This window comes from Lipotes vexillifer, unplaced genomic scaffold (assembly GCF_000442215.2).
Source record: "Lipotes vexillifer unplaced genomic scaffold, Lipotes_vexillifer_v1.1 scaffold717, whole genome shotgun sequence".
NCBI lineage: Eukaryota > Metazoa > Chordata > Mammalia > Artiodactyla > Lipotidae > Lipotes > Lipotes vexillifer.
Window position 1 is genome coordinate 2668039 of NW_006798707.1, and position 14497 is coordinate 2682535.

Sequence of the window (14497 nt, forward strand, 5' to 3'; positions counted from 1 at the left end):
GCTCAAAGCAGTTTTCCTAGGAGAATCAGTATTTAAGGTTTTCACAACCAGTTTATGCTTCTTGGTTCATTCCCCCATTTAAGGGCCATGGGGAAAATATCCAAGATGCTTATAAGGAAAAATGAGTTCGCAGATTGTGTCCTCTTTCATGTAGGTGATTTTTTTGCCATCATCTAGCTGTGTGAGAGCCGGAGAAAGAAGGGAACTAAATATTCATTCTTCAGAGTTACTGACTGAGGAACTAATTGCTAGGAAGTGCCACAAATACGCAAGGCCAAATTGCTTTTTAAGTGTGATAGTTGTGGTAACTGAAAAATCTAGAAGCAATGCAAATATCAAAATGATTTACATTTGGTCCATCCACTCTGGACTATTATGCAGTCGTTAAGAATATTCAGAAAGACTGTAGCAACATGAAAAAAGGCCACGATACGTTAACAGGGGAAAAAAAGGAGGTTATACATTAGATAGAAGGGAAGTGAAGAGTAAAAGATGTCACGTACAAAATTTAAAAGCTACGAAGAATCCTTTTACTTATTCAATGAACAAACATTTATTAAGCACCTTACATCCCAGGCACCAGGTCAAAAAGAGAAGGTTCCTGTAGAAGAAATTAGTTTGGAACAACAGATTTAACAGGATAGAATAACATTACCCCTTCTCACAAAGAGCCACGGTGCTCACACCTTTTTTTGGTTTAGGTTGTCTCTTCCTCTGTTTCTACAGTTATTTTAACGTAGCAGTAATTTACAATTGCTGCTGCGAAATTCACCTCCGATTCTTCGTCCTCCTGCTGTTGACGTTTACCGCGTTCCTGCCAGTGTGTGTGCCCGGTGCGGTGGAGGAGGGGTAAGTTAAGACCTGACGTCCCAGCCCGGCAGGGCCTCTCCATCTCGCAACAGGGAAGATAAATGGCTCTAATCCAAGCCTGACTTTGGTAAGTGTCCAAGGGTAAGGCGTTACATTAGAAGGAAAGAAGCGGTCTGGGAGTGTCGAGGCGTTTTACCAGGACCTTGCCGGGAGGGAAAGCAAGGCCGGGTAACGGGACAAGGTGGGCAGGCGGCTGAGGCTGCGAGCACAGCGCGAGGTGGGAGGGTAGGCGCGCGCGCCTTGGGCTGGCCCCGCCCCCCTGAGGCGGGCTCTGCGCGCTGACTGGCCTGCGCCGGCCTCGCTCCGGGTTGGCGGGCAGTCTCCGAGCCCGCAGTGCCGCGGTGAAGTAACCTGCGAGCAACCGTCTGAGGCCTGGGGCGTCTGGGGAAGGCTGCCCGCTGGCCCGGCCCCCGCTCACCAGCCTCGGTTTTCCGCAGGTACTCTCCGCTCGCGCCCCGGCTTCGGGCCTCGCCCGCAACTCTCCAGTTTTGGTTGTGCCTGGTTCCTCCGTCCCCTCTCTTCCCCAACGACGCCGCCCTCAGTGTGTGAGACAGCGGCGGCGTCTTGGCCCCTTCCACCCGTGAGTTCCCCGCTTCAGGTGCCGGCGGGGAGGAGGGGCGTCGCGGTCGTACGCCGCCTGCCGGCGCAGGGCCGCGGGGCCGGGGACGGCGGCGAAGTAGAAAGAGGGAGGCGGGGCACCGCCCTCGACAGGGTTTGTCGGGCTTCGCCGGCACAGTGCTCTTTGGCTCAGCTGGTCGTGCTCACTAGTGGGCGGGGGAGGGGAGGGGACAAAGGGGGTAGGGGACAAAGGAGTGGGGAGGAGATTCGTCCCCAAGTGCTGGCCGTGCCCTCTCCTCAGCGGGCGCTCCCCTCCTCGGGAAGGAAGGCCCTTAGGAAAGAGCTCGTGCCTTCCCGCAGCCCGCCCGCCCACCTGCCTTTACCCTGCTGGGCGCCGGATAGTGGTATTTTGAGTTCGTCCTGCCTCTTCTCGAGTCCCATTAAACACATCTTTTTTTCGCAGGAGCATCGGCACCAGAATCCTGAGACCTGAGCTGCTGTATCTCGGTGCTATGCCCTTGGCCTATTTATCAAAATTTACTAATGTCCCTTTCTTACATTTCCAGAACGACTGGAGGCCAACTAGCTTCTATTAAAAAAAATAAAATAAAAAAACTTTAGAAGTAATTTAACATTTAAAGACTGATAAACCCATGCTATGTTAAAATTGAGATCCTGTCTCTTTACAAATTTTATTATCATGAGCACATTTAAAAAATACCTCTGGTCTCTGTTACCAATAAAATTTTAACATTTAAATTACATGTATTAGTTGAGGTGAAATTTGGTTTTCTGTCATATTGGGACTCTTCTTTCTTTCGAAGACACCCTTCCTGTAAAAAAGATACAGTAATAGTGCTGCCATGTATTGAGATTTTGCTAAGCATTCAGCACTGTGCATTATCCATATAGTTCCTTTCCTCACTAAGCCTACAAAATATGTATTATTAACAATGCCTAGTAAGTAACTTTAATTGAATACTTACTATTTACCAGGTTCTAAAAAAAATAGCTGCTTTTATTATCTCAATATCACAAGTGAGAAAATGGAGGCTCCCAGAAGTTAAATAGCCTAAGACCCAATTGCTAGTGAGAATCAGGTCTTAATCCAGGTCTATTCTCCAGTATTTTAACGTATATTCTCAGGTGGCTCTGTCCCTCTGCCTTCTGTCGTGCTGAAAAATCCTCTGTCTTAAAAAAAAAATTCTTGGGAATTCTCCTGTGGTCCAGTGGCTAGGAATCGGCGCTTTCACTGCCAGGGCCCGTGTTGGATCCCCCCTGGTCGGGGAAATAGGATCGGCAAGCCGCGCGGCCGGCCAAACTTAAAAAACAATAATAATAATTTGACTGTTGTCATTCTTTTAGTATGTCTAAATGAAGAGCAAAAATAGAAGTTACCTCAAGTTGGAATTTGACCAAAATGTTGCATTGATAGCTTCTCTCCTTAAGGTCCTTCTCCATAACTCTCCTGCCAGTGTTTGGTTATTAATCTCAGTGAATCTCTATTTGAGGAATTTCCTCCTCTTTCTGTTTTTTCAAATTTTATATGAAGCAGAATAGTGTAAAACATATTTATATTTTTGATTGATAGAAAATTTGCATTCTATTTCATGATATATCCAAGGTTGTTTTAACAAAGCAACACTTTTAAATTACTTAAAAGTATAAGTAACTTAACTTATTTTAAGTTACTTAACATTAAGTAACATTAAGTAAAACTGACATCCTGGAAGATATGCCACAACTATTCTATATTCTGGCACATCTGTCCCGCACTCCCCCAAGCCTGCCCCCACACCCCAATGTGAGAAGCCTGACTATTTAGTTTTTTCCATCTAGATTTGTAAGGTTGCTCTTTCTTTGAGGGGGAAAAAAAAAAAAGATGCAGATGAGACCTCCAGCTGTCTCTCAGATGAGGTGGGCAGGAAGTAGCAAAATGTTCTTAACACAAGTCTCAAGGCTCAATTAATCACCCATCCCTTTTTCTATGGAGTTTGTAGCACTCCCCCACCCTCAACTCCATAATTGCCTTCGATTTGCTTGGACCTTAGGATCTAGGAAGAAAGATGAGAGGAGGGAAGCAAAATAGAGGGAGGAGAAGCAATTATAGAATTAATATAATTTACTCTGCCTAGTTCTTCATAATCTAGCCCTGTACTGTCTAATATGTGGCTGTTGAGCAGTTGAAATGTGGCTGGTGCAACTGAAGAATTGCATTTTTACTTTTATTTAATTTAAAATTAAATACTGAAGGAGTGTAAAATATTTTTTCCTTATGTACCACATCATTGTTTTGGTAAGACTACATTTCACTTTAACTGTTGGAAATTTAGCATCCAAAATTGAGATACACTGTAAGTGTAAACACCAGATTTCAAAGACTTAGTATGAAAAAAAGAATGTAAAGTATCTCATTAGTTTTTATATTGATTACATGTTAAAATGATATTTTGGATATACTAGGTTACATAAAATACATTCCTAAAATTAAATTCACTTGCTTATTTGTACTTTTTAAATGTGGCTTTAGAAATATAAAGTGACTCACATTATACTGGACAGTGCTGACCTAGCCCCACTATATCCAATCTTATTTTCCATTCCTTCCTTCAGCAGGGAAGTTTCTGAGAGTCAGGAAGGAGAATCTGTACCTGACTCCTTGAACATCAAGGGAGGCATGGCTGCCTGGGTCACTGTGAGTTATGGATTCAGAGGTTCTCATTAGGGTCTTAGAGTAGTTTCCTGCTTTGGCTATTCATAACTACATTTCCTATTACCCTATAAGTACTTTGACCATAAAAGTAATGCTAACTAGTAATCACGTGAACTAATTACCACCAAACATGGTAATGATTATGCATATTGTTACATATTGATGGATTAACTTTGTTTCAATTTTTATTAGTCTATAACAGTTTACATTCATTCACACTGGTAATTGGCCACTCAAATAGCATAGTCATACACTCACAACTTTAGAAATTAAAGTGACCCTACCAAATGTGAAATAGATAGGTAGTGGGAAGCAACCACATAGCACAGGGAGATCAGCTGGGTGCTTTGTGACCACCTAGAGGGGTGGGATAGGGAAGGTGGGAGGGAAACGCAAGAGGGAGGAGATATGGGGTTATATGTATATGTATAGCTGATTCACTTTGTTATAAAGCAGAAACTAACACACCACTGTAAAGCAATAATACTCCAATAAAGATGGTAAAAAAAGAAGATATTAAAGTGACCAATTTATGAGAATCCCTCAATGCACTTTATACCATGCATTTCTTTGCTAGAATTGTATTTAACTTTTCAATAAATAACAATCAATGCTTGTTGAATCAGTGAGTTTTATAACATATCAAGGAATTAATCAGTTAGAAAATGTTTTTTTGTGTGTGAGATTGCTTTTTAATATAATAATTGATGTTGATAATAATTTAGTTCTGGAAGTAGTTTGCCTTATTGTATAAAAACTTTGAGCTGACATAATAATATGATAAAATTGTCAATACAAGCAGAATAAAAATTATCAGGAAAAAAGAATACCGCAAATAGATTATAAACTCAGCATAGTTTCTATAATTTAAGATTTGGTTTTGAGTTCCCTAGTAGTCAAAGCAAAATACTATGCAGCATCTTATTATTTGGGAAGAGAAGGCATATCAGTTACCCAAAGGAAGCATAGCTTTTCTTGGCACTAAATTCTAAAAGCAGTTTCTCATGTGAGTCATTGTCATAACTAACATTTTAGTAGCAAGTTCAGTAACATTTCCTATGACTGCATCTGATAGTGTCATCCAATCTGTTGTTTTTATATAGAAGTGAACAAGAGTGTGATAAGTAACTGTGTGTTTTATTTTTACAGGAATTGTGGGAAACCAAAATGAGGCATAATCAGCTATGTTGTGAGACACCACTTACTGTCACTGTACATGTAAAATCAGAGTCAATTAAATCACATCAGCCTAAAAAACCCATTAACCTGAAGCGTCCTACTTTTAAAGATAGTTGGCCAGCATCTGAAAAAAATGCACATAATAGCAACAAGTCTAAACGCCCCAAAGGACCCTGTCTAGTTATACAGCGTCAGGAAATGACTGCTTTCTTTAAATTATTTGGTAGGTTTAAAATATTGTAATAGGGGTAATTATAGAGTACTTAAAAATAAGAATATAAGATCTATTTTATCATTTTTATAATAAAGAGGATACTGTTATTTTCTATGTCAGATTTTCTGTCTCCAACCAAATTTGCCTTTTGTTTTCTTTAGTCCTTTTTTCCCCCTCAATGCTGGATTTTTGTTTGTTTTGATTACTTTTAGAGTAGAAATTCATCATCTAGCTTTTAGACTACTTAAATTCAAGTGTCAAATGTAAATTCTGGGCAGTTCAGGGTCATAGCATGAGTTTTGTTTGACCTAAAGTATAAATACTACATAAAGTCTCAGGTGAGCCAACTGACCCAGTGTCACTGGGCCTGAGGGGTTTCCCAGGACTTTCAATGCTGAAACTGAGCAAACTGGCAAGGTTAGTCAACCTAGAGAAGTTTCAGTATTATATCTGGGGAATATTATTAAAAATTAACTATGCTTTATCATCATGCTCATATAATGAAATTGAGTTTGAATTTGTTCAGATCATGAAACAGTGCTACTTTGTTAATAAGCTTCTTAAACATAGCCAAAAAGAAACTTCTTTATAGTACTTCTACTGGCCAAGAAAGAGGATTGGTTTTTGTTTTTTGAGGTAAGGCAGTAAGGTAGACGGAATAAAGGGTTGGATAGATGGATTCTGGTAAGTTATCTGCGGGACTGAATCAAATCAAGTAGCTATCACAGTCTGGTAGATCCAGGTAACAGCCTTCCTTGCTTATAGAGGAAAGCATATGCATAAAGGAGGAGAGAGTTGGGGACAAGAGTGTTTGCCCTGCTGAGAGGACAGAAATCTTTAAAAAAAAAAAAAAAAAAAAGGGGGGAATAACTATGCTTTATCATCATGCTCATATAATGAAATTGAGTTTGAATTTGTTCAGATCATGAAACAGTGCTACTTTGTTAATAAGCTTCTTAAACATAGCCAAAAAGAAACTTCTTTATAGTACTTCTACTGGCCAAGAAAGAGGATTGGTTTTTGTTTTTTGAGGTAAGGCAGTAAGGTAGACGGAATAAAGGGTTGGATAGATGGATTCTGGTAAGTTATCTGCGGGACTGAATCAAATCAAGTAGCTATCACAGTCTGGTAGATCCAGGTAACAGCCTTCCTTGCTTATAGAGGAAAGCATATGCATAAAGGAGGAGAGAGTTGGGGACAAGAGTGTTTGCCCTGCTGAGAGGACAGAAATCTTTAAAAAAAAAAAAAAAAAAAGGAGGGCAAGCTGGTTAAGATGTAAAGAAAAGCAAAATAAGATAAGAGAAGACAAAATGTAAATAATACAGGTAGAAAATGTTGAACTATAAAGATGTTCCTTGTCAGGATCTAGAATGCTGTTAATAAAAGTTTCCCTCTCTCTTTATTAAGAGTAGAGTGAAGTTATTACCCACAGACTTTATTATTATTCATAACTGAATGTGAGAAATAAGAGAAAATACGTGGCTTTACCATTTTAGGTAATTTAAGAAATAGAAATGGAATTAACAAGGCAGAAATTAATTATTCTCAAAAAAGCAGTACTTATACTTGGAACTTTCCATTTATTTGACTACATTGATGATATTTCTAGGATATAACAAGAAGTTATGCTTATTTAACTTAAAATGCAGGGGGAAATGGAAAAAAGTAGATCTTTCTCAAATTATATTCTGACAGCTACCCATATATTTTGGGATTATATATTTTAGCCTTTTAAAATTGAAATGAGTGTTTCTGACCTATTTTTTGGATGTTATTCATTTTTTAACAGTATGTTTGTTGATCTTTTTGTCATACTCAGTTTTTTCCAAAATTAAATGTTAGTTATAAATAACTAATGAATTATGAATCTCCTTTACATAGATTTTTCATGTGTATTTGGATAATAGATAATTGGACAGAGATAAGTAGGAGAAGAGAAAACTCAAAACTAAAAATACCCCGTACCTAAAAGGAGAAAGTAGTTAAAAAAAAAAAAGTAAAACATATTTAGAAAACAGAGTATTCATTGAGTCATTATGTCTTAAAGACTTATCTTTTATCAGATTCCATTTCCACCTGTTAAAGATTGATTTTGGAAAAAAAGGCTCATCTAGAGCTACCCAAGACATATTTCTAAAAGAGCTATAGAAATATTCAATAAATCAAACACTTCTATCATTCTTCCTCCAGTCTGGGCTATATATTAAGGCAAATCAGATGGGAAGCCAAAGAATAAAGCAGTAGCTTTTTGTACAGCGCTTGCAATGGCAAACACGCTAAAGAACTGAAAACTACACCTTGGGCAACCCTGCCATTTTTGTTTGATTTCTAAGCATCATTTGTCATCTCCTTATGTAAAAATTAATTCTTCAAAAGGAAACCTGTTTTCAAAAGACAAGTCATAGCTATCTTTTGTTGTAGATGACGACTTAATTCAAGATTTCTTGTGGATGGACTGCTGCTGTAAAATTGCAGACAAGGTAAATTTGTTAACAGTATAATCATTAACCAGCATTATTATGTTACTAGGCTATCAGGACTTTAATGAACCTTATTAGGATTTTTTATCTTATTAATTAAGGTTAGGAAAAGAACTAGCCTACATTGCTCCTTCAAAGTGGAATCCATTAGCATACAACATAGATTCATTCTGTCTATACTTGAGGCATTGTAAAATATTTTGATTAAATGACCTTAAACCCATATCTGTTTGATTTAAAACAAGAATCAATATAGACTTAATATGTTCTTTGTTTGGGTGGTTGGGGGGTTTTTTGTTTTGTTTTGCTTTTTTTTTTAATTGAAGTTTAGTTGATGTATATCAGTTCCAGGTGTACAATATAATGATTCAAAAATTTTAAAGGTTATACTCCATTTATAGTTATAAAATATTGGCTATATTAGGCTTAATATGTTTTGATCAGAATTATTACTTTTTATCAGGTAATAATATCTGAGATTCATTCCACTAAGGCAGTCTGTTACACATTTTAATATTTTGTAGATAATTTAGATAAAACAAATCCCAATAATCTTGTAGAGTAAAACTGGTTTATCATGTTCTTTATTTAGGAATCAGTGTTTCATAAAAGAACATCATGATGCTGACTTATATACTAGGGATTGTGATGTTTCTATACTATTTAGGTTTAGCTGATCAGTTAGAATTTCAGCTTTATAAATGTCATCTTAGACCAGTTAGTCATATCAGAAAATTCAGCATGACTTCATATTACATTTAAAATAACATGCTATGGGACTTCCCTGGTGGCACAGTGGTTAAGAATCGCCTGCCAATGCAGGAGACATGGATTTGATCCCTGGTCTGGGAAGATCCCACATGCTGCGGAGCATCTGGGCCCATGTGCCATAACTGCTGGGCCTGCGCTCTGGAGCCCGCGAGACACAACTACTGAGCCTGCATGCTGCAACTGCTGAGGCCTGCATGCCTGGAGCCCGTGCTCTGCAACGGGAGGGACCACCGCAGTGAGAGGCCCGTGCACCACAACGAGGAGTAGCCCCCCGGCGCTGCGACTAGAGAAAGCCAGCACACAGCAACGAAGACCCAAAGCAGCCAAAAATAAATAAATAAATAATGTGCCAACCAACAGAAAAGGGAATGAACAGAAGACTAGCTGATGATTAAATACCCACTAATTTCATATTGATGTGAACTCTTATTTTAAGCTTAAGATAAAAATAAAATCAGAGGGTTTTTTTAATTTTGAAAATTTTTAGAAAATTTCAAACATAAAACTTATAGTAGAGAGAATAGAACAAAGACCCTCCATGTGCCTGTCATCCAGCTAAAACAATGATCAACTCATGGCCATTCTTGTTTCTTCTAATCTCTCTCCCCAAACGTGGATTATTTTGAAGCAAATCCCAGACATCCTAACATTTTATCCATAAATATTTAAAGATGTACTTCTAAAAGGTGAGATCTTTTTAAACATAATCAGTGTCACTGATGCTTTTAAAAATTGACAGTAATGCCTTAATGTAAAATACCCAGTTCATGTGGAGTTCTGAAGTTTTAAATTTTACAATTTTAAGCACCTTACAGTAATTAAAGTTGTTGGACAGCAGGGGGCAGTGCCTTTAAAGTAACCAGGAGTACTGTATCTTAACACTCAATCTATCAAGAATCCTCTACTGAAAGTTACCTTGAAAATTTGGAATCACCTTTGTGGCCAAACCTGTGAAGGTAGCATGAATTAGGCATTTTATGAAAGGGAGTCTATTATCAATATATCAGTATCATAACTTGTTTTTAACTTGAACAGACAGAACCTGGCATGGGTCCTAATAGCAGGCTAGACATATGTCTTCCTAATAGTACATTTAAAACACTTTTATTCCAATGAAAATAGAGCCATGTTGTTCTAATTTCTGGTTAGAAGTTATTTTTCAAAAATTATTTTCAGAAGTGAGTATGGATGTCTGCAACTAACTCAAAGGGTTGAGGGGAAAAATTTTTGCATATACACATACATCAAGCCAGTGTGGCAACAGAAATACAATTGGTGAATCTAGGTGAAGGATGTATGGTTATTCACTTGATTATTATTTCAGCTTCTCTATAGGCCTGAATAGATGGCAATAATAAAATTTAGAGGTTAAAATTATAATTATAAAATTATAATTTAATCATAAATGATCCAGAACTATTTCTCACTGTTCATATGGATTAAAGAAAGCCAAAAAATAAGGACTCAAATAAATAGCTAATTCTATAATAAGGATAAATAATGCTTTATTTTAGCTTATAACCGTAACTATTTTAAAGCAGTTTTACTATGAAAGCAAAACATTAATATTAACTTTTAACTTTTTTCCCTATAGTATCTTTTGGCTATGACCTTTGTTTATTTCAAGAGAGCTAAATTTACTATAAATGAGCATACCAGGATAAATTTCTTTATTGCTCTGTAAGTATGCTTTCTACTAAGTGATTTTTGTGCTAGTTATTTATAATATATACAGTACCTTATTTAAAATGAGGCTGTTTAAAACCTGATGTATATCTTTGAATAGGCCTTCCTGTTTAAAAGCTCTATGTTTTTTTACTTTAATAGGATATTCTTATGTTCTTTTCACTGCTCTTATCCTGCCATATGCCTAACATTTATTATTCAGTATTCCACTTGTGTTTGTATTGTACCTTTCACATTTCCATAATTTATATAGTGTTCCACATAAATTATCCCAAATTTTCCTCTTTTGGACTTAGAGATTTTTTTTAAAGCCAGAATATTCTCTTTGAAATTTAATGTATAGTAAAAATTATCATTATTGCCCTTTTACACTGAACAGCTTGTGGAAAATGCTCTAGACATCTCAATATCAAAACCTTTTCTACCTGGTACCTGGATATAATGCTGCAGTTTGGAATATGTGAATATAATTTTAAGTACCTAACTAGGGAACTACATATAAAAATATTTAAGTTGAATACCACAACAACCGTTAGCACTGAAGAATTTATTTAAAGTCTGTTTAATTCAGAATCAAAGAGTGATTCAAGAAATAGGACTAGAAGAAATTATCTCTGCATGTTTTCAGCAGACACATTTCCCCATGCATAGGAAAATATGAACTCAATATAAAATTTGAGTTGATGATTGCTAAATGGGGGGGGGAATATAATAGTATTAGCTAATATTGAGTATCATGTGCAAGGTACCACAAAAATGTTTTCTATAAAGTCGTCTAATCTTCCCTATAAGATACATTTTTAAAATTATCTCCATTTTACAGATGGGGAAATTGAAACTGAGGAAGATTAAGTACTTTCCAAGGTCACAAAAGTTAATCAGCAAATTCAAGTGTGACTTGCTAATGGCCAAATTCAGCCATTTAACACTAAGCTGCTGTTTACATGTCTCTTAGTATTATATCTGTATGTTGATGCAATATCTATTTTATAGTTTTTTTTCTCACGTGAAAATTGAAAACAAACCAAAAGAAACTTTATTTAAATCTTACCAGATGCCCCAAATTGGATTTGACAAGTTTTGTAAAGTTATTACCAGCAAAGCACTGTGTTAGCTTACACTGTGTAGTAGCATGTCAGGTTGTGTTGCATGTTGTATTATAAGCTCCATATGAAAAGTAACATGAATTATAATTTACATTTTTATATCTAATCATTCTTTTGATACAACCTCACTCAATAGTTCTCATTAAATATTTTCTCAGCCACAGTTCTAACTCCTTTTCCTTTCTATATATTCTTATAACACTCTGAACTTCTATTATCATTTTCCTATATTCTCTTTCAGTTATGTATTTATTTCATACTTGATTGCCTTTTCTACTTGACTGTAGACTCCTTAAGGGCAAGGAATGTGTATCTTACTTTTTTTGCATACTTCAGTGGCTGACATAGGAGGTTCTTAATTCTTTATTTGAATAAACATAATTAACCCTATGCAAAAGAAATGGACTCTGCTCCAAGAAAAATCTATTTCAAATTAGAAGACAACTTACGTGTGTAAGAGACAGATATTTCATTACCTTGAGGCTGAAAAATTGTTAATGTAGAATAGAATCATAATGTGGTCCTGATACTGGAGTACCATAGTCCATTATAGATTTTTCATAATCTGCAAGCATGAAAGGGGCCAACCTCCAGCTCTATCTACAGTTTACTAAGAACTCTCAGGGACACTTAAGTGAGAAATTACTTTATGTAATTTCACAAAGGACATGATTTGACTCATATAACTGAATGGGTTTAACAATTAGGTGCTTTATAATAAGGTAATATATATATATAATGTAATATAAGGTAATGTTAAAATAGTTATTTTAAGGGAGGATAAAAATATGTACATACTCATTATATATTAATGTAACTAAATATGAATATGCACATGGTTAAAAAAATATATATAGGAGGGTATACAATTAAAAGTAAGTCTTGTGGGCTTCCCTGGTGGCGCGGTGGTTGAGAGTCCGCCTGCCGATGCAGGGGACACGGGTTCATGCCCCAGTCCGGGAGGATCCCACATGCTGCGGAGTGGCTGGGCCCGTGAGCCATGGCCGCTGAGCCTGCGCGTCCGGAGCCTGTGCTCCGCAACGGGAGAGGCCACAACAGTGAGAGGCCCACCTACCGCAAAAAAAAAAAAAAAAAAAAAGTAAGTCTTCCTCATATCTCAAGACCTTGACCTCCCTCCTCAAGGACAGTTAACAGTTTCATATGTATGTGTCTAGAATAATTTTCTATATATTAACCAGTGTGTATATTACATGAATAGAGATGTACTATACACTTCTGTGCCTTTAAAATTTTTTTAATGTGAAATATTTACAAAAGAGTATATGGAATGTATATGTATGTGTGTGTAAAAGAATAGAAGCAAAACAAATACTCATGTACCCATGACTCAAGAATAGAACATTGCCAGAATCTTAGAAACTCACAGCACACAGTTTCCCAATTAGACCCCCCTCCCTTCCACAAGTAATCATTTTCTTACTTTATTCTATGTATATACCTCTAAATAATATATTATTTGGTTATTCCTATTTGGGGGCTATATAATAAAATAATTATACACCATAATTACCATTATCATTCTTCTGTAACTTTCTTCTTTTGCAAATAATATTATTTTGAGATTCATTTCTATTGATACATGTAGCTATAGTTCATTTCATTTTCACTGCAGAATAATATTCTATTGTTTCTTATATATTTGCATTTTTCCTACCATCTTGTTGTGTATTTTGTGTATGTCCCATTTTTTTCTTTCTTCTTTCCTCTTTCCCCTCCATTTTTATCTTCTTTTTGATTGAGATTTTAATATTTTTACTTTTGACACCTTTTTTTCCTCTACATGTTTGGAAATCTTACATTCTATATCTATTCTTTTAGCAATTGCCCTAGTTATTTTTAATTACAAGACCTTTAAGCACTTTAACTCTAATCACTCTTCCCAACTTCTGTTCTCTTGTTTTGCAATTCTATTAGTTCTACCTGATGCCCTCCAAAAGGTTAGACATTATTATTGTTGTTTTATAAATTCAGCATTTGTTTAGATTTGCCCATATATCTATATATCTTTGATTACTATTCCTTCTTGCATCTCAAACCTTCTACTTGGGATCATTTGCCTTCCTTTCTGATTGCTTTTAAGACCCCCCTTTTCTTGGGTGTTTGTCTCTTAATTCCAGTATCTTCACACTTCAGGGACTGTTTCTGTTCATGGTGCCTTGTTCCCTTGTATGTTTTGTAATTTTTTTTTATTGTGAGTCGCCTGTTTTTCTTAGAAAGTCATCTATGGAGCTTGCATTGTTTCCAGTGGGAAATCTGCTCCATCCTTATCTCTGTTCCTGTGTTATCTAACATGTCTTATTTTTTTTCTCTGACTGCTTTTAAGATTTTCTCTTTATTACTGGTCCTAAGTAATTAATTATGATATGCCTTAGTATAATTTTCTTCATGTTTTGTGCTTTGGAGTTCACTGAGATTCTTTGTGGGTTTATAGTTTTCATCAAATTTTGAAAATTTTCAGTCATTATTTCTTCAAATGTTTTTTCTGTCCAGCCACCACCCTTTAGGGATTGCAATTTCACCTTTATTAGGCTGCTTAAAGTTGTCTCGCAGCTTATTGATGCTCTGTTCATTATTTTTGTTTCCTTTTCTCTGTGTTTCATTTTAGATAGTTTATATTGCTATGTCTTCAATGCACAGATCTTTTCCTCTGCAAAATTTAATCTGCTGTTAACCCCACTCAATGTATTTTTCATTGTACACATAGTTTTCATCTTTAGAGGTATACTTTCAATGTGTCTAATCTTTTTGAACATCTGGAATAATTATAACTGTTTTAGTATCCTTGTCTGTTACTTCTGTCATGTGGGTCAGTTTTGATTGACTGATGATTCTTCTTATCTGTCCGGTTTTCCTGCTTTTATGCATGCCTGATCCCCCCTCAGGTATTTGAGTGTAGGGA

The 14497-nt window shown here is 36.3% G+C and overlaps 1 protein-coding gene across 1 annotated transcript in view; it reads left to right on the forward strand.

The window, feature by feature from the left end:
- Positions 1-1227: 1227 nt before the first annotated feature.
- Positions 1228-14497, forward strand: part of SPDYA (speedy/RINGO cell cycle regulator family member A) — a 36026-nt gene continuing 22756 nt past the window's right edge. Inside the window, exons 1-4 of the mRNA XM_007470871.1 lie at positions 1228-1307; positions 5291-5543; positions 7956-8014; positions 10380-10465. Of these exons, the coding sequence (XP_007470933.1) occupies positions 5309-5543; positions 7956-8014; positions 10380-10465 (380 nt within the window). The 5' untranslated portion in view covers positions 1228-1307; positions 5291-5308. The remainder of the gene's footprint in view (positions 1308-5290; positions 5544-7955; positions 8015-10379; positions 10466-14497) is intronic.